The sequence below is a fragment of the Microtus ochrogaster genome, chromosome 18, assembly GCF_000317375.1.
Source record: "Microtus ochrogaster isolate Prairie Vole_2 chromosome 18, MicOch1.0, whole genome shotgun sequence".
NCBI classification, from domain to species: domain Eukaryota; kingdom Metazoa; phylum Chordata; class Mammalia; order Rodentia; family Cricetidae; genus Microtus; species Microtus ochrogaster.
Window position 1 is genome coordinate 64,029,491 of NC_022020.1, and position 20,554 is coordinate 64,050,044.

At 52.9% G+C, this 20,554-nt stretch overlaps 1 protein-coding gene across 2 annotated transcripts in view; it reads right to left on the minus strand.

Annotated features, from left to right (window-relative positions):
* Positions 1-20,554, minus strand: part of Nfatc1 (nuclear factor of activated T cells 1) — a 111,075-nt gene that overhangs the window by 86,473 nt on the left and 4,048 nt on the right. Inside the window, exons 1-2 of one of the 2 annotated variants that reach the window (XM_005356310.3) lie at positions 19,909-20,004; positions 9,491-10,553 (exon numbers count right to left, since the gene is read on the minus strand). In XM_005356310.3, the coding sequence (XP_005356367.1) occupies positions 9,491-10,553; positions 19,909-19,993 (1,148 nt within the window). In that variant the 5' untranslated portion in view covers positions 19,994-20,004. Of the gene's footprint in view, positions 1-9,490; positions 10,554-19,908; positions 20,005-20,554 lie in introns of those variants that run through there. The other variant, XM_026783614.1, reaches the window with a different exon arrangement.

Consider the following 20,554-nt stretch of genomic DNA (forward strand, 5'->3'; position numbering starts at 1 on the left):
TCACCTCTGACAGGATTTCCGGCTGCCTAGTCCCAGTTCCTGAGCTCCAGCCTTTCTCAGACAAGCTGGGAGGGCCTCAGGGACCTAGGGCCTCAACAGTCAGGGCCTTAGCAAAAATGTTTCCGTTTGAGTTGGTAAGGGTACAGGTACAAGCAAGACCTCATTACCTAGGACAGCTTGGAGTATTCTAAGGGCTCCAGAACACCACTGTCCTGGCCGGAGACTAGTGTCCAGACATTCTTGTCCATTGGACTAGTATCCTGGGCATGCCACTAAAAAGTGACTCCTTTCTACATCCAAGGGGGAGACAGGTCCTCAGTGTGGTTCTCAACCCCAGGTGTAAGCAGGAATAGGGAAGGAAAGTGACCTGATCCCCAAGTTTCCTGCCTAGAGCTGGACTCGGTGTAAAGAAGTTGCCCTCTGCCTGGCTCCACCATGTGTGATCCACCCTCTACCACGACGGCTGTGTGCTGCAAAGTTCTCCCTGTGCTCTAGGACCTAACACAGCCTAAAAGCAATAACCCAGAGTGTGTGTTCCACAATTCTGTGCTCTTCCCATTCTACCCCTGTGCTGCTCCATTAGTGGGGTGCGGGGCAGGGAATTCTAGGGACTTCTGCCTAGGAGGGGAACAGAGTCCGGTGGGCAGGCAGCCCCTGTAACAGAAAGCAAAGAACATGCCTGGCTCAGGAGACCAAGTCAAAGTCACAAATCTGCAACTTCCAGGAAACAGACAGTAGGCACACGTGTATATGCAATCAAGTGTATGTTCATCCAGGCCTACATGTGTGCAGTAGAACTGCAGATTAACAGACTTCATACATTGGCTGCTTTCTGAGATCTCATCAATGAGGGCGTGGAGTGTCTCCAAGGAAACACTTCTTCCAGTTCTTTGGACACTCTGCCCTTCACTCCCAGACCTCCCTGACCCAAGGACATCCCAGGAGCCTCCTCCTGTGCATCCAAAGCTCAAGAATTGCCCTCTAGGGCTTTGTATCCCATCATTGTCCGGATAACTCTTACCACCTGGCACCCGGGTGGGTGGAGGGCAGAACTCATGAGCCCGGCACGGTGAGACCAGAGCTTCTGGGTCTCTGGCCAGACTCTGGGTCTCTGCCCTGCCCACCTGCTTCAAGCTGGAAAACAAAGAACAAAGAAAGGAGGCAGGACAGATGGAGAACGCTCCCCAGGAGGATTTCCGTGGGAAAGGAACCATGTGCCCTTTCCTGCTCCCTCCGCCCTGGGGCAGGCCCAACCTCTGCATACCCGGCATTTCTCCTGCGTACCCCCCTTCCTCTTCTACACTGTGCCTCTCTCTAGCCACCGAGCAACTCCTAGCAGCTGCCACTGATCTGCACACACATCCCTGATGTTTTAATAATGAGAATGCTTTAGGCCACACCTGCCATGAGTTATTTACGAAAAAATGAAAATCAGAACAAACTAACACAATATCGTGAACGCAGCACGAGGGAGGAGAGGCTGAAGGATAAGCAAGTCACACGGCGCTTCTGTGACTTCCTACAACTTGGTGTCCAAGTGATACCGAAACGGTTGCTGGTCAAGTTGGTTAAGTCCGTGCCAACCCATAGAGCACCCACAGATGTCCCTCAATCATCAGGAGACATGAAACAGGCTGGGCACCTTGGCCCACGGTCAGAGAACCTCGCCATGCCACAGAATCAGCATCTATAGTCAGACACCCACTAAGGTGTCACAGCTCTGTGCCTAGCTTAGAGATTCTAGGCCATTAGTGTCACTGGCTGCCCAGGCCTCCTTCGTTCTCGAGTCCTGGTTCCAGCAAAAACAGGGTTATCATAGGAAGGTACTACCTGGGGCTTTAGGCACATACTGCCACATTCGCCCGCTGGGTGAGCTAAGTATTTTCAGGGGACTCAAAGTCTGCATCTTGGTGACCTGAGTGGCTCTTCTGGAAGCAGCAGCCCATATAGCAGGGACAGAGCTGGGTGCCAACCTGTGCAGGATTGCCCATGGCAGGGGCAAAGGTGCGTGACCACTCCTATGCCAAACCTCCCGGCAGTGTTTGCATCTGAAGACTATGTGCATATGACCAGTATGTCCCAAGGGAAACCTTCCGATGAGGCTGGAACCCTTGCATCTGCAATGCTGGCCAGGTGTAGTGGGCAGTGTCCACATACCGTGCCTAAGCTTCCATAGTAGCTAAGTCCTCCTATGCCTTACAGGTGCTTCCCCGGGCAAAGGTCTTTAAGACTAGGCTGCATAGGTCTCGACACTCCTGCCACTGGGAGAGACTTCAGAGTAGATTACAAAAAGGCAAACTGTGGGGGCTAGCTGTCAGTCAGATGTGTGCATTGCAAGCTCAGGACCTGAGCTTAATCCCCAGAACCCATATTCTGGGAGTATGGGGGGGAAGCCAGATGCACCCACCTGGGGGTATGCAGGGAAGCCAGGTGCTGGCTATGAAGAGAAGACAGGTGGATCCCTGGGCTCCAGGGCCAGCTAGCCTAGTCTACTTGGCAAGTTCCAGGACAGTAAGAGATCCCCTCTCTAAAAAAAGAAAAAAACAAGAAAGAAAAGAAAAAGAAAAAACTAGTGGTGGCTGGAGCCTGAGGAAATGATACCTGAGAATGTCCTCCAGTCTCTCTCTCTCTCTCTCTCTCTCTCTCTCTCTCTCTCTCTCTCTCTCACACACACACACACACACACACACACACACACTCACACCACACACATATACTCCCATATACACACATACAAAAAACACTCACACGCACACACACAGCCCTACTGTCTTGTAGCTAACAGTTGTATATTAGAAGTAAGCAATTACTTCCCGCATGGGTTTCCTCCCGAGGCAGCCATTGCTCTACAGGCAGCCCCGACTCTAACTAGCAATGACTCCCTACAACTTTTCTCAGATGGAAGCCCGTGAGCAGAAATTTGACCGCTTCATCAGTGGTCGCTGATGGAGGCATGTGGCCTTGGACACTCCCTCCCAGTCAGGGTTTTAGCAATTTGGAAGATTCTTAAAATTCAAGACTGGTGAAAGCTTCCAAGCCAAAACACTCCCAGACCTGACTGGGGACAACCAAGACCAGGTACAGCCTCTTTTCCCTCCTGAGCACGTGAAGCTGCAGTTTGATTATTCTGAGACCAGTAACAACTAAGGTCTAGGTGGTTTGCATTTAAAGATTCTCAGTTCAGCTGGTGGTGGTGGTGCACGCCTCTAATCCCAGCACTTGGGAGGCAGAAGCAAGTGGGTCTCTGTGAGTTCGAGACCAGCCTGGCCTACAAAGCGAGTTCCAGGACAACCAGGGGAGCCTGAGTTCCAATCCTCAATAAGATCGCTGTCATCCTATTTTCTCCTGGACCGTGGAAGTGTGTGAGTTCCCCTTTTCTCACAGAACGCTCAGAGGAAACCAAAGACCAACATCCCCTATACTGATGGAGCTTCACGAACATAGTCTCCTTGAATGTCCTAGCTGAAACAGCAGGCTAACTGTCCAGGCAGAAGTAAATGAGGCAAGGCCCGTTCTCCAAGTATCAAACTGTGAACTGACACCAGGAACAAGAAACCAACATCTCTCGGGCACCCAATAACACTACAGAGGCACAGCAGGAGTGGACAGAGAATTCCATACACAGCTCCCAGGTCTTAACCCCAAAGGCTCTAGAAGGCAGCCCCATTCTCTAGGACCAGTGAGATCTTGGGTTCTGGCTCTCCCTCAAAGAGGCCTGGGTTCAGCCCTGCTCTGGAGCCCCTACACCCTCCCTGTATTACATAGGGCTCATGTGAGAGCTGACCCCATGGAACAACTTAGAGTTGGGGACATCACAGAGGTAGCATTTGGGGTGCAGGCTTTGGGATCAGCTCATCCGGAACGCCTGTCCCGGCTCTAACAGTTATCATCTGGACACATTAACAAGGGACCTCCTTGGGCTTTTGTCAGTTATGAGGAGGCTGTGTGGGGACCTGACATGGTCCAGTGCTTCTTTATCTGCAAAGCCTCCTAAGATATGGATGGGGTGACAGAGACTTCTTCCCAGTCTCAAACCAGCCCTCCCTCCTTCTTCTCCAAGTTCCCAGAGACATTCAGGGTCTTTGTAGCATAGAAAGAAGATGGGTGTGGCGCCCCACCAGGTGAGACATTCTCCTGGAACTGGGGCAGGGATATCAAAGGCCAACGCCAAAACCAAGAACAAACAGCAGATAGCTCTTGAGAACACAAAGTGCACGTCCGTGGACCCACAACCTGTGGCAGCCTCGCCCTTTTCCACCAGAGCTTCTGCCTGGATGTCTTGTCTGTGTGTGTCACCTGCTACAGGAGTCTGGCTCTGCTGGGTGGAGATGCTACAACGCTTTCACGAGCACAGGGGAAGGTAGTCTCTGTGAGCTCCCAATGCCAGTCACTGACTTTTCCCAGACAGCGAGTAAGTTTCACTCAATACCTGACTTTGAACACTGCACACTGACGAGAGCTAGGGGGAGATGCAGGAGAGTCAACACGCTTAGTACCTAGGAGGGTGGTCCTAAAACAAGAGCTAAGATGCTACCCTCAGGATGCAGTTAAGAACCGCTTGGAAATAACTCGGCACTAAAGAAGAGAGTAGCACTCAAGGGACACAGTACTGGGCACTGGATATCAAGTCTGGGAATCCTATGGCAAAGTACTGGGAATTGTATAGACAGAGTACTGATAACCCTTTGGTGTGATACTGAAATTTATATAGAGGGGAGTAGGCCTTGTATGGACAGGGGATTAGGAATGGCTGTAAACAGCTTTATTAGTCACAGAACCGTCTCCTAAGGAGCTGTTGTGAGCACCACTAAGTCCACAGCACAGCCGAGTTCACTGGGAAGATTCTGCTCCCTGTAGCCACCAATTCATTTGCCCCTCTGTGCTCTAAAGAAGGGCAGGGCCTTCCTAGACTCTAGTTGCAATGAATCCACAATCATCATGGCTCTAATGAGCCTCCCAGAGCCCAGAGTCTGGATGTTCTTGGCTGATGCCAGAGACACCAAGAGGCCAGTTTGGCTTCCAGAGCCCTGAGGTGGGCTGTCACCACCAAGGACCTGAGGACCCACAGGAGCCAGAATGATCTTCACAGACATTGTGTCCTCCCTGGGCTACAAGGATCCTGGATCCACCGAGCAGCTATCCGAAGTGAAAATCCCCTGATGAGAGTGGTTGGGCAAGCGTGGAGAAAGACAAGACCTGGATTTGCTGTGAACATCTACAGGCGTATTTAATCTTATTCCCACGTAGGATAAACTCTGAGCTACTCCGATAACCTTAAATGCAAGAGGACTGGCTGGCCCTTTTGAAGCTAACACTTGTGCATAGCATCAAAGCCACTGGTATCATCAAGGCGTCCAACATCACAGCCAAAGCCTGAAAGAAACAACGGCTGACATAAACGGATTTGAACGGAGCACCCGTTTCTTATCATCTGAACCAAGCCGGCTTCCCTGAGTCAAAGCTGTTTGCCAAGCCTGCCCCACCCCTTGGGAATGCTATTCTTCAGAAAGCAATGGCTCGTGCATCCAACCCAACTCAGCAAACACACCACTGAAGCCGCAGACACAGTTAAAAGCTGTCCACCAGCCCCAAGCCAGTTCCTTTTTATCTGAATTCCTCATGTGATTTTTGCCTTTTTATAGGCAAGTCCAGAGATCGTGCTGGCTGAGGACATTAGGACAGTAAGACATGTCCCATGAGCCCGTCCTAGAAGGAAAGAAAATGGCTCTATGGAGAGCTGGCCCAAGCTCTGACACACAGTACAGGTACGCTGTGAAGTCTGCATGGGATGGATGGACAGTCATTTAAACTTTAGGTCCCTCGGGCTAATCCAAAAGTCCTTTCATGTGGCTGTGTAGTAGCATGTCGGCGAAGCGCCTGCTGTTTATGTAAACATGCCTAAGCAGTCATGTAGAGCTGGGAGCTGTGGCACACATCTGTAACCACAGCACTGGGGGCTGGGAAGTGAGTGAATCCTTGAAGCTCACCTACCTACCAGCTTAGCGGGGTCCGTGTGCTTTCTCAAAAAAACAAAAACAGAAAGAAAGAAAGAAAGAAAGAAAGAAAGAAAGAAAGAAAGAGAATAGAAAAGAAAAAGACATCCAAAGTTGACTTACAATCTCCACACACACATACACACACACATACACACACACACATACACACACTTATACACACACACACACACACACACACATACACTACACACAATTCCTTAAAAGCCACAATCTGAAAACCACATCCAGGAACAAGCTAATGTGAACTGGCATCTCCAGACACGGGCACTCTGGGGTGCACTCTTCCCACCCTTCAATAGGTGCCAGTGCCCTGGTTTCACACTGGCCCACTCCCCCCACCCCCAGGCTCAGCAGCAACACCATGGTGGCTCTGCCTGCAAGGAAGGTATCTGCCACGGCTATTGCCATCACTGAGACTCAAGCATGTCACCACATGACTGTGCCATTTCCCACAGCAACATCCAGTTAGAGCCTGAGGCTAAAACCGCGAAACCCTGTCCACTGTTCCTATGAGCGCCACAAATGTAATTTCTTCCGTTGTACCGAGAATTCAGTGTCACTCTTGGTCTTTGCCATGGGGCTAACTGGAGCACCCTGAGCGGGACAGGGAGTGCACACCACAGAAAACAACAAACGAGATCCCCCAAATGAAATTGAAAGTATGAGGGAGGCACCATACCCAGGATGGGTGGGGACAGGGATTCACCCCAGGGGAACTCTTCAGACAGACCAAATCTAGGGGACACATGGGAACACAGCCTTCCAGGGGTACCTCCAGGTCCCTGCTGCCTGGTGCTTGTCCACTAAGAGCATCTGTGGGGAGGGAGTCTGGCTTCTTCACAGTGATGGTCAAATCACCCCACATTTCCTCTCCACAGAAGCTCCCAGCTGCCTGGAGCAGCCATTTGTTTAGTGAGTTTATGGAAATCCACTAAAAGGGACCAGGAAACATATTTTAGGTGAAGCAAAACAGTGGAAAAGGAGAACTTCAACCCCCAGGATAGGGTGGTGTTTGTGTTAGCTCACAGGAATTTCATGACCACGAGATAGAGGCCATAGGCTCGCAGGCCAGTAGGCTCCTGTCAGTGCTCCTAAGCAGAGGAAAACAACATCAACTGCCTTCCAGGGCCTGTGACGCCGGCAGGCTGCGACGGGCAGCCAGCCAGCTGTGCGCCACCAGAAATACCCAACCAAAAAACATAGCATGGGGACAGATCTCATGTTTAGAGGAGATTTGCTATTTCCCTGAAAAAGAAAGACATGCAGTCAGTTTTGAACTGTGTCCCCATAGCTCTAACTTGGACTCTTGGCACCCCCAAAGGATGACTGATCTGGAGAAAGTACCTTTAAAGGGGTGACCAAGGTGGTGTCACTAGCATGAACCCACATCCAGGTCTAGGAAGTTAAAGGAAGGCAGAGGAATGACCGTGGAACACGGGGGAGATGATAGCGATTTGGAAGCCAAGGAAGGAGTCGCAGAAGGAGCCAGCTGACCACACACATTCACCTTGGGCTTCCAGGCCCTGGGAGAGAGCAGATGCCTGGTGGGAAAGCCACCAGTCTGTGGTTCCTGTCACTCCAGCCCCAGTAAGCCACTCATGTGCTTACCTGAATCTTAATTCTACAAGGCTCTTACTGCTATGGCTTCGGTTATATTTTAGGACATCCCTCTTCCCTTGATCTCAGGAGTCCCATTAAGTCTCAGTGAGTAACAATGGCCTTCACTGTCCATGAACCACAAACAAATCGTGTAATGCCGATAGCTGTGAGCTGTGAGGCCAGTGTTGAAATATTCTTGGTTTTAGGTAAACACAGTGATAGTACAGTAGGCTCAACAGTTGTTTATGTATTTTAGCTTCCAGTATTTTAGATAAATCTTGACAGGTTCTGATGACATGGCTTGAACTGCCAGCCCTTTGAGGTCCTCGGACAGAGGGAGGGACAGAGGACAGACTGACAGAGGCCTGTATCCAGCAGGACAACAGCTCTGTTCCACTCTCCTGTCCTCAGTTCCCATCGCTGCCCCTTACAGAGCGTCCAGTAGTATCACTCACAACCGGTCACTACATCTCCTGGAGTGGCCCCAGTCCCACACGGCCACGTGGCTGCACTGTGTGACAAGAACCCCAAAACTCCAACTGAATTCTGGAGCTAGTGGCCTCACAGTCACTAGAGATCAGGGTACCAAACACTAGGTGGCCATGTGCTGGGAGCAGTGAGACCCCAGATCCTGAATTTCTTGCAATCCCCTGATCTGAGTGCCTACAGCTGCTCTGAGCACGAGACCTTCAGGAGTTCCTGATGGCAGGAGAGTGGTTTCTGGTGGGTTTGGCTGGGGCGTGGCTATCTCTATATAACCTGCCCCTGAACACAACAAAGGGGGCATTCTTGGGGAATTCAAGGATGGCCCGTGTCACTGTCTCTCTGTCTGTGTGTGTCTGTGTATTTTAACCTCCAGCCCCTTGCCCGAAGCTCACGAACTGGGGTCTAGCGCACCGAACGCCAACACGGGGGGGGGGCACAGTGCGCGGCAGCCATGCCCCAAGTGGGCCTGAGTCTGCCGTGCGGAGACGGAGATGGGAAGTGGGCAAAAGAGAAGCACCAGGCCTTAGACAGTCCCTGCGACATGACAGGCGCCTGGGCCAGAGGTGCCTCAGCACATGGAAGTGGTCCAGATTCTGGTGTCAGATTAGATGCTTTAATGCCTCGTGTGAAAACCCTGGAGCAAAAAGCAGCCTGCCAGGCGTCACAAGGGGCACACCTGTCCGGAAAGCTGTTTAGTTCAAAATAAAAGCCCTGAGCTGGTTAAATGAACCTGGTAAATGGCAAGCAGCCCTATACATCCTGTTTAAAAGAAAAACCAACAACTTAAGAGAGTAGATTTGTAACACGCTCTAGCTCCCCGTGGAGCAGACTGCCAGCAAGCATGTACTGGTCTCCTGGGAGGCGGTGGCAGTGTTGGTGCTGGAACCCTGGTGAGCTGGCTGCTCTGGGGGACCATGAAGCAGAGAGCCCATCTGCGCCAGCATGGCGACAGCAATTAAGGCAGAGAAAGGAAGTTGGTAGGCAGCAGGCAGAACACACAGGGGGGTGACTGCCTCGCTGGGCTTACTCAAAACACAACTGTGGGTGTCTGATGACCCTCAGCCTGAGCAGAACGGCAGCCACAGAATTCTAGTGCTACCATCCTGGCCCCGGCACCTGTGAAGTAACCTCCAAAAAGTTCGTGTCTGTGAATCAATACTTTTGGGGGTCCCCTAATCTAGTTTGAGGTGTCCTTAGAAAAGGAACAGGCAGACAGAGATGGCCCGTAGGGAGCTGCCACCAGAGGAGACAAGGGGGTAGGGACATGCTACATGTACCAGCATACCATATCTCTACAGAGAAGCCAGGGCAATGCTCTCCTCCACCCCCGCCACATCTCCTCCTGCATACCCCCAAACACAGTTCAACCCCAGTTGGAGGCTGCTTACCTCATGTATGTCGTAGGGGACAGAGACTTGGGCTTTGCCCACTGGTACGGGGCCTGTGGCACCGACAGATACTGCTCACAAAAGGCACCCTTGCGAAGGTGCTGGAAGGCGAACTCCTCGGGTTGGAAGTCAGAGGTGGGCGGAGTGGTGCCCAGGTCTTCCCCAGCTGGCTCTACCTTGAGGGCCACCGAGGGTGCGTGCTCCAGGGTTGTCTTTCGAGACTTGATAGGGACGCCATCACCCAGGTCCAGGGTGCTGTCAGTGGTCAGGGCGTTGATGGCTGCCACAATGGCAGAGCTGGTATACTGGGTGGTGTTTCCGAGCCAGGTGTCCTCGGTCACGCTGACCCGAGGGGAGCCATGCGGGGACGGTGTGGGTGAGTGGTGGGGTGAGCAGGAGGGCTGCCGGCCATTGAGGCTGTACTTGCGTTTGTTGCAGGGGGATGTGGGCCGGGAGCCACGTGCACCGAGCCAGCTCTCCTCGGTGACACTGGCGCGCGGAGAGGTGGATGGGGAGTGTCTTGGAGATCCCAGAAGGTCTGTGGTCTTGGGAGACACGCAGGGTGACTGCCACGGAGAGGTCTGGGGGGATGCGTACGGGTACGAGTAGTTGGACTCATAGGAGGAGGCCTCGGAATTACAGCTCCTTGAGGACAGGCTGCTGGCTGGGCTCAGGCAGGAGGGGTCTCTGTAGGCTTCCAGGCTGGGCAGGTGCAGGGTGGCCGTGGATGGTGACCGCTTGCAGCTGGGAAGCACATCTTCCACCTCCACGTCATGGAAAAACTGGCTGCCGCCATGGTGGAGGCCCAGGTAGGAAGTGATCTCAATTCGAGGACTCTCCAGAGTTGGGGCCCCATTGGGCCGGGTGTTTCCAGAGGACAGAAAGTACCCCGAGGGCCCGCTGTCCACAGCCCCTCCATAACTCGCGGGATGATTTGCTGAAGGAACAGCTGAGATACCAGGGGTGGATGTCTGGAGGTCATGGCATGGGGCTGGCAGGGAGGTGTGCGCTGTGGGAAGAGGCAGAGTCGAGGTGATGCCAGGGGATGCATAGCTGTAGTGTTCTGGAAGAAAAGAGAAAGAGAAGAGATGAGGCCAGGAAGCAGCATCAGATACTCAACAAAGGCAAGACCGGGGCGTCCCCTGAGGACTCCAGGCCCCAGGAGTAGCCTCTGGAAGCATTTTGAGGTCAGGCTGCCCCAAGGACTCCAGACCTCACTCTGTTCCAGCACGAAAGCCTCCCTCAGCTAGATGTCCCCCGCCAAATGCCACACAGCTGTCCCTTACTGTGCTCTCTATTTAAACTCCGCATTCCCTAGCCCCTGTAATGATTTTATAACCTACTCCAATAGCTGAGTTATCTTCTCAAGTTTATCCCTCCCCCCATCCCTCTCTCTGGCATGCATCACCAGCTAACATACATTTTTATCCTCCCATCCCTCTGACCAGTAGAAGCCATGCTTCAGCCTTCTGGTTCATGGCTGTCTGCAGAGCCTTGGACTAGCATTTCAGAGGCTGGGCAAGGCAGGGGGAGTGTGACTTCTAAGCCAGGTGTTCATTGTATTTCACGGATGGCCGTGCATGAGTGGCAGGTGATGGACAGAAGGATGGACAGCGGCTGGGCAGACGGTAGAGGGAGGGAGGAAGAATGACAAGTGTATAAGTCAACGGAGGTATGTGCTTTAGACACAGGGACCTGGACATTTAAACAGGTGTTTACAGGAAATTCGCTATCCAGCAGCCCACATGCTCGACCGCAAAGAGCACACTCAAAGGATGGATGCGAATGTGAATTCTGAAGTTTCTCTATGCTACCGAGGCTGGCTGGTACCTGGAAATCTATCTTCCAGAGCTTCTTAAACAAAACAGACGGTTCTAAGGCACGGCTAGATCTCGGAGCCATTATGTGCTTAATTATGTCTTGATAAACACTTTTTTTTAAAAAAAAATCATTATTCTAATTAGCAATCTACAGGAAAGGCTTGCTTCTGGATTTCTCGTCAGAAAAGGCTCTCAGCATCCCAGAGCCATTCGTGTGTGTCTGGAAACAAGTGTTTCCATGTCCCTGAATAACAGAAATCAGCACAAGGAAGTCCTAGCTCCATGCCGGGCTTCTGTGCCCGCCTGGAAGACAGTGTGCTCAGGGAAGGCACAGCTCGCTGTTGATCCCTGGTTCAGAACCAGCAGGGAAAACTCTAGGAATGTTAGGGTCTCGGAGCACCAGCCAAACCCTAGGATATTTCTGAGGAGGAACAAGCCAGGCCTCAGGTAGTTAGAAAATTTCCATCACTGCCTACTGCAGTCTTCTCCCATTAGTGGGGAGCTCACAATCCCTCCAGCCACACAGCAGCCTCTTTATGAGGTAGGCAAGGGTTCCACTCCAGAGTCCAGTGAGAGGACACATTGTAGTCCTCAATCCTAGGTCACCATGGCCCTTTGGAAAAGACTAGAGCTGAGACAAAGAGGAACAAGTGACAGCTGGAGGAATCAGCAGCAACCCAAACAGGAAGCTGCCTTTGCGCCAGGTGGACCCTGCAGCCAAGGCCTTGGTTGGAGGGTCCTTGTCGTACAAAAGCACTGCTGCCCTTCAGAATGCCACACCTCAAGAAGCTGGAGCCTAATGCTAAAAAGGACACTGTTCTAAATTACTCTAAAGCCACTTTCTAGAGAAGACAACGCTTCTGAAGAGACAGAACTGGTGGCTAGTGCTGTCTGGTCTCAGAGTGTAGGCCTTTGCTGACTTCCTAAGCTCAGGCTGTCTTCATAAGCACCGGACAAGATTGCAGAGCTGTCCACTTTCATTAAGCCCCCCTTCATGTCCAACTGTGTATCCCAATCTTGGACAGAGGCAGGCCACCCCCAGTACCCCAAGTACAGCCATGGGGAAGACTGATAGGGGTGGATACGGACTGCCGTGGTACATAATGAGAAAAAACACTAGTCTCAGAGGACCCAGTAGGTATGAGATGAACAAGTGGGAAAACCAGGCCTAAGACCAAAGGCTGGCTGGTGAAACAGACAGACGACCTGGCTGCTCTGTGAGGTCGCCCACAGGCAAGTCTGGAGCAGGTTACTAGGGACCCCATGCGGGAACAGCACTGATAGATGTCTATGTCCAGATGCTGTCTTCTCTGTTGTTCTTGCCAGAGGCTGTCTGAACAGTCATCTTGGCAAAAGGAGGAGAGAGGCAGAAAGGAGGGGGAGGGGAGGGGGAGGCCTGGGGAGGAGGGGTTCTCTATGCATCCTATGTTTGCTCTTGCACACAGGTAAGCAGACACAGGAAAGATGTTGCTGCAGAGATCTCCCTCCGCTGGCACAGCCTTTTCCAATCTGGAACTTTCAATAGAAAAGCACAATCAGTGTTCCATGGTTCAGAGGCCAGGATCTGCCCATCTGCAGCTAAGAATTCAGGTCTTAACTAGTCCACCAAAGCCAGAGTGTAAGGCGAGGATCCCAAAATGTCACCATGTCATTGCTAAATCGGAATACTGACGGAAGGAAGAAGGAAATGATAGTCTAACACGGTGGGTGCTTTGGTAACTTATTTCAACAACACTTTCACCAATGTTGGGGGCTTGCAGTCACTTAAACTTGAACTAATGTCTGCCTCTCTTTCCTCAGTTCACCTCTGAGCTAGGATTTCTGGCTTGGTGCTCCCTGGTGTACGGCATCCTCTGAAACATGCCCCCTTCGGGAAGTTTCTCTAGCGGTCATCACTTTGCTCCTTCTGGTCATCTCCCAAGGTCTTCAGAAATTATAGACTCCGTTCCACCACAGATGGGTGACCCCTTCATGACCCCACCTGCTCATCACTCAAAGGGCCCCGAAGATGAGGTCATCTGTGCTCTGCTCTCCAGCCTTCTGAGCCGTGGTACCACCAGGGTCCCATCTGTGCTCTGCCCTCCAGCCTTCTGAGCCGTGGAACCACCAGGGTCCTAGCAGGCACGGGGAATAGCATGGCAAGGCAAATTTTTGCCAGAGGCGCCACTTCTGAACAAAGTGCACGTCCTAAGAACGGTGGTGACCACACCCATGGGGGTGCCATGGTTGCCCAAACAGCACCCAGGTGAGCTGACTTCACAGGCCCCAGCCCTGAGCGGGCAGCTAATCAGCCTGGGAAGTCTAGCCTTGCCAATGTTATACTGCCACATGTGTCTAGAGCTTTCTGCAAAGCGGGAAGCCTGCCAGTAAATAACCTAACACTGGAGAGGAATGGGCTTTCAAGACTGGAGAGGTGGCTTGGCAGTTGGGAATACATGTTGCTCTTGCAGAAGACCTGGGTTCAATTCCCATCTCTCACATGGTGGTTCACAACTACCTGGAACTCTAGTTCCAGGGGATCTGATGCCCAATTCTGACCTCGGCTGGCACCAAACACACACGTGGTACACATCTATACCTGTAGGCAAAATACTCACACATAAAATAAAATAAATAAATCTTTAAAATAAAGAACTGGTTTTCATCTTAAAGGGAGCCAGCTCTGGAAGACTAGGCAGTATGAGCCTAAGGCTAATGAGAAACACTGGCATCCAAGCAGCTGTGCATATGCTGGGAAAGCCAAGCCCAGGGCTTGCCCAGTTCTCCATCCAGAGGTGTGGCCTGAAGACCTGGGCCAGCCCTTCACAGTCTTGAGCTGCAAGACCCCGAAAGAGGCACACCTGCGATTGTGCAAGACCTGGCTCTCGTGTTCTCCGTCCCCCAAGTGAAAGGATCGTATGTACTCCAGATCGGGGCTGGTCCCCAGCTGACCACCTTCCCTCAGTGGGAAGGGGACACTGGAAGGCTTCTTTGGAGACTCCCAGCAATGGGCTCTCCTCAGTCCCGCCCTGACACCCCTTGCAGTATATGAGGCGTGGGCTTCAGCTGCCTGTGGATCTGGAAGATTCCAGAAGACAAGGCCGCGTCCAGGAGAGGGCAAACGGCATGGCAAATCTCTGCTTGTCTCCTTGGGGCTGCCCTAGCAACAAGGTTTTCTAAGGCCCCAAGAAGGAGGAAGAAGGAGGTTTTTCTCACTCTGGGCCCAGATGCAGAGGAAGAGGAAGTTGTGGAACTTGGCACACAGGCCCCAGGACATTACAAGAGGGGCCTTTACTTAAACCAGAATGTTTAATAAAATAGTATTCAACAGGGCAAAATAAAATCCATAAAACATTATTTTTTTAAAAAAAATAACAGAACAGGTTAGGGAGACAGATCAGTAAGTAAATACTTCTGGCATTGGAGGAGCCTTGGGTTCAATACCTAGCACCACATAAAGCAGGCTCACCTGTGAGCCCAGCGCTCGGGAGGGGGAGGCAGAGGATCATGAATTAGAGGCTATCCTGGCTACACAGTGAGTTAGAGACTAGCATCGGGTTATGTGAGCCCCCTTCTCAAAAACATATGAAAAACAAAACTAACTAACCTACATTTGAATTTCCTTGGTCAAACTCCAGAATAAAAGCTTAAATGCCTGTTTGTGAGAGGTGTGTCTGCCTCTCAGAGTCCTCTGGAGTAAGCATGCTCACTGTGGCGGGCAGCTGACTTCAGCTGAGCTTCCTCTTGCCACAAAGCCTGGGCCTGTGGGGGCGGGGCTAGCGCTTCACCTGCACTAACTTCCATCTATACATACAAAGGGGTTGCTCTGTAGAGTCTATAGGGAATGCCAAGCTTCCCAGTAAGTCCCTCACCAGTCCCGAGATGTTGGAAGTGATTATGTAATATCAGACACTGTTGTGACTGGCAGCCTGGCTTTTGCTGGGTCACTAAACGGAGGTGCAGGGACCACAGAAGAGCAGCACAGTTGAAAGCAAAGAGCTCTCGCAGCTCGCCCTCTACTCTGCCATGTAACCAAATGTAATGAAGGCACAGCCGTCCTCCGCAGGTGCCACAGGTCATCGGGCCCTGGCTCATTTCTCTCAGCCACCCTGCTGCACGCAGAACTCCGTGTGGACGCAATGGGGTGCAGGCAACACTGGGCAAACCCAGAGTTGTTCAGCTGGCCAGCTCCTACCGGCCTCAGCAAACCAACAAGCCAGTGCTGACCAAAATACTCTGATCCTGCAGGAGAATTTACTTCAGCTGTACCAAGGCGTTGCTTCTGAAGAGTACACGCCATGAAAGCACCTGGTATATCTCCTTGTAAGACACTGCAGCTGCAGGAGAATGCCTGCTGCCCACCAGGTGACCTATGGCACCTGCTGGGAAGTCACTCTGTAGGAGCTCTCATCCAGGGCACTTGGCATCTTGCCTGAAGTGAGTTATGACAACACTGTGCGTCCGGCACATCAATGTATGTGACGCTCTCCCATAAGCATGGCTATCAGAACCACCACCAGAACTCACTGTTCACACACACAGAGCACGGCACTTTACAGCCAATGTTCACCTTTCGTTTTAAGGAACACCCCTTTAGCCTTTCCTCGCACGACACTGCAGGACTTGACGCTAGAAATAGAAGCAGCAGGAGCCTGCCAGCCAGGTCCCGTCCTCCAGATGCCTGCCCACCCCGGTCTTTCTACACGCCACAGCACCTGTCTGCAGGGGTGCGGGTGAGGCTGAAAGCGTCTACACTTAGGGCTAAAACAAAAGAAGACGACAGGACAGGGGCAGCAGAGTTCTTGCTGGTCACTTAGCGCGTAGGATGGTGCTACCTAGGGAGGACAGCGTCGAGGCAACTGTGCCAGTCCTGGGAAGTGACAGACAGCAACAGGTTCTGAAAAACTGTCACGCAAGGCTGTGCTGAAGGGAGATTTACAGGCTAGAGAACTGGGCTTGCTGGAGTAACAGAAAATGTCACCCAACGATCCACGAATAAGCTCACCACAGCAGGCTTAAGGGTCCCGTGTGCAGCCTGGGTCCACATCTTTCCTTGAAGAACTCCAACATTCTCCTGGGTGCATAGTAAAGCATTACTTTCCATTGTTCAGTTTCCAAGGTGCTCTGCCCGGCCGAGGGCTTCCTTTGAAAACCTGATATAGAGCTAACAGATCCTGCTCGCACGGACAAGTCTGCCGTTGATTAAACCCGTCTCTAGAACTTGATCACAGGGAGGCTGCTCCAGCAAAGACGGAAACATCAAACCTTAGCACACTTAGGGCACACTCTCCTAGGGCAAGGCCCACTCCCTCCCGTGGATTCCTACAGTAGGGAGTGACAGACCAACATGGGTTCCACTCCATCCCGCTGGGAAAAGAGAAGTTGCAGCCCTCAACAGAAAACACTGGAGAATAACAGCTCTTCCAAATCCCATGGCAGCAAAGCCCCCTTTGCACCAGAACACTGGTTAAGCCTGAAGCCGGTGGGCAGAGCTGTCTGGGCCCAGGGCCTTGGCCAGTTTCCTCTTGAGTTGCCACGGAGACAGAGCTAAGCGGCCAGGCCAAAATAACTTACAAAACAGGAGCCCTGGGGCGGGAAGCGGCACACCCGCCTCCCAGCTGACGAGCAAAGCAGCTATTTCCTGAGCCCCAGAAGGAAGCCTAGGGCCCCGACTTCTCCCCCAAAACTGACCCTGGACCACTGGTTGGCAGGGTGGAGACAGAAGGACGCCTGGTACTGGAAGGGAGTGTGGGTCTAGTCCTATTAGGCCCTCGGCTGCTTACTCCAAAACACCCTCTCTCTCCTCCACTCACAAATGGCTGCTGTATAGCCAGCACTACTAGCATGTGCTGAGTGCTTTGGAAATAGAGCACCAGGTACCCTTCCCTCCAAACAGACTGGTAAGGCCCAACAGGGCAGGTACACCATGGGAGCAACCCAGAGAACCTGCCTAGGCCCATGGCAGCCCAGCCTGCCCTCTAGGGTAAGTGGTAGGGGACCATGTCCTCTTGTTTTAAGGTAGCCAAGACCTCTTTCTAGAAAGGAGTTGAATTTGTGTGCTCAGTATGATCTGTAAAACTCAAGTGTTACTTGGTTTTGCAATTGATCTCAGAAATGTTTGCTCATTAGTGAACGTAGGTTTAGATCCATTCCAGATAATGCGAAGGTCTTGCTACCATTCGTTAGGGACTGGAGAGTTTGGTAATTCATATGACTAGGTATTATAAATAATATAATTGGGCAATTAATAAAATGTAATTATGATATTGGTAATAAGAAAGAGAGAAGTCCGAGTCAGTCTCTCTCCCCTTCTCTTTCTCTCTCTTACACACACACACACACACACACACACACACACACGCACACACACAGAAATGTAGCATATATTTACACTTATAATGACTTCCAGCACCTTCTCTCAACATTGTGAAAGAGAATAGAGTTTGTCCCAATGCTGACCTCCCTAGCTCTGGGCTCTCTCCAGTGATCCGTGACCTGCAAGCTGCAAGCACTGGACTAAGATGCAGAAGCTCGACCCACAATTCACAGGGACATCCACAGGCATATCCCTGCACCTCTGTGTGGCTCTAGGGTGCACTCTGTTCCAGAGACCCTGTATTGTTAGGGCCACACCCAGCCTGAGCTATCATGAGACACACAAGCTTCGCCTTTCCACTCAACTCTACTTCAGACAAAAACCATCAAAAGCTCCTTCACGTGCCTTAGGGGAGGATGTGACCTAAACCCACTTGCCACTCAAAGTTCAAGGAGCCACCTGCTTCCCAGGCCAGAAGAGAGCCCGGGGCTCCCGAGAGCCACTACTCAGTGTTTTCATGGATCACATCAGAAACCGGCATCCTGTGTTCCTTCCACAAATGGGCCTGGAGGACTCTCAGCTTTGGCATTCTGTGTCTCCATATGGAAAGACCCTAGTGAGACAGCTGCTGTGTCCAACTCTGAGTCAAAGATCCTGGAGGTGGGTGCTGGTGGTGCTGAGAGTTGCTAATGCTGGCCTGAGGAAGTACGCAAATGCAAACACACACACACACACACACACACACGCACACACACACACCCTTGCCCTCAGAGACACACAGCTTAGGTCTGGGGAGATGACTACCAAGTTAGCATCCTCTCCAAAGGTAAAAAGATATGATAACAGTCAGCAGGTCAGCAGGATACTCTTCCCCCAGGCAGTCCACAGGCAACCATGAGGTACCTAGACATGGTTCTGGATTTTTATCCCTGTCCCTATTGTTGGGCCTGTACTCAATTGTTCGATCTTTCAGAGCAAACAAGTGGGTCACAGGAAGGCAGTGAGGCCCTACCCAAATAGCAGGCAGCTTGGGGAGCCCAGGAAGGTTATGCCCTACCCCATGGCTTTATCCCTAAAGAGACAGGAACTAAAGGCAGCATAGGCGAACCAGAACCACAGAGACCCACACTCATCCAAATCCAACATGGACACCCTAAGAAGAGGTCAGGAGTAGGCTCTTTTGCCTGGAGCATGAGAGAGAATTCTGGAGAGAACTCAAGAACACCCCAAGCACTGCCACAGCGGCCAAATCCAACTTCCCCAAAGCAACAAGGCCAAGAGAGTCTCCACTCCCAGCCCCAGATCTCTTCCCATCAGGTCTTCAGATCCTGCCTGCCTTGGAGGCCACTGACCCTAGAGCCCTGTAACCTGGGCCTTGGAAGAAGGAAAGAGACCAGTCAGGAAAGGGTTTTAGCGAGCAATCGGCAGATGATAGTTGCTGGTGGTGACAGCCAACTTGGAGAACTCACTTTCAAAGGCAAACAAGATGTTGAACTTTAAAGGGGGAGGGTAGTGGATGTTATGGGAAACATGACACGCTCATTTCAGAGATGCCCTAAAAGTGTCCTGTCTGTTCCATCCCCACGTCTGGGATGCAGACTCCAAGGAAAGCACAGAAAGCTGCCTGGGGTCCCTGTGCAACCTGGACCAGAAAGTCAGATGGAGAAAAGAGTCAAACTGCTGGGGGATGCGGGGGCGGGGGGAGGGGGGTGGCTGACATTATTGTTTAGGAGAGTCAAGTTTGGGGAAACAGCACATTGACTATTGGCCTAGCTGGAAGGTTTACTTTTGACGGAGAGAAAATGAAAGACAGGTTCTGGTTGCTGAGGTGTGGACTGAAAACCCAAGCGGTGGAGCCTTCCTGCTGAGGGAGCTGCGGTGGCGGTCAGCACAGGACCGGGCCTCCTGGCTCCGGGATCCCGGGCCCCGCAGTAGGGCTCTCAGAAAGGGCGGCTTCCGACCGCCCTCTGGCAGCGCCGCTGACCATCTGTCCCCGAACTACGAGGTCCAAGTCCTGCGCCGGACACAGACTCCCCTCGGGTAAGGAGGGGCGAGCCCTCTCCCGGGCCGGGTGCTCCGATGCCAGGAAGTGCCCGGGCGGGTGAGCGTGGCAGGCTCGTCCCACAGGTGGCCTCCCGCCTCCTTGCGGCCGGCAGTAACTTGGTCCCCGTCACTCGCTCCTGGCCACACAGGGCGGCGGCCCGGGGTCCCGACTGCTGCCAGGTTGGGGCGGACACCGGCGACCTCAGCAAACTCAGGCCCACGGCGGGGTGCAGGCGCCCGCCGCCCCCCGCCGGACCCACCTGCGGCCGCGGCACCCCCGCCGCTCTGATCGAACTCGAAGAGGAAATCGAAGTCGAACTCCGGGTCCTGCTCCAGCCCTGTCATGTCGGGGTCGCGCGGCACTGGTGCGCCCGGCGCTCGCGCGCGTCCCCGGCGTGACGCGGCCCCCGCCTCCTGTCCCCTCCCCTGTCCCCTCCCCGGCCTCCCGCCCCGGTCCCGCCCCTGTCCCCCCGGGTGTTTCCGGGTTTACATAAACAAGCCGCTCGCGGCCGCCGGCTTCCGAGTTTTAAATAAACTCCGCGCGCGAGCCCGAGCGCAGCCTGGACTCCACTCGCGCCCGCAGGACCGCGCGGTCCGAGGGACATCCCTGCTCCTCAGCAGGATGCCTGGTCCCCCGCTGGATCCCGCGCAGCTCCTCGGATCCCCGCCTCCCCGTGGGACTTCGGTCTCCCGTAGGATGTCCCCCTCCCCGCAGGAACCCTGTCCCCGCAAGCAGCCCAGGCGTCCGCGCCCCAACATCGTCGGCACTGCCCGCTGCAGCAAGGCGAACGCAACAGCCTAGGGGTGCGCTGTCGTTCCAGACCAGAGCGCAGGGCCGGCGGCGCTGGAGCTGCGTCTTGGACCCGTCGCCGGGCCTCGCAGCAGGTCCCCTGGTTCCTGTTCAGC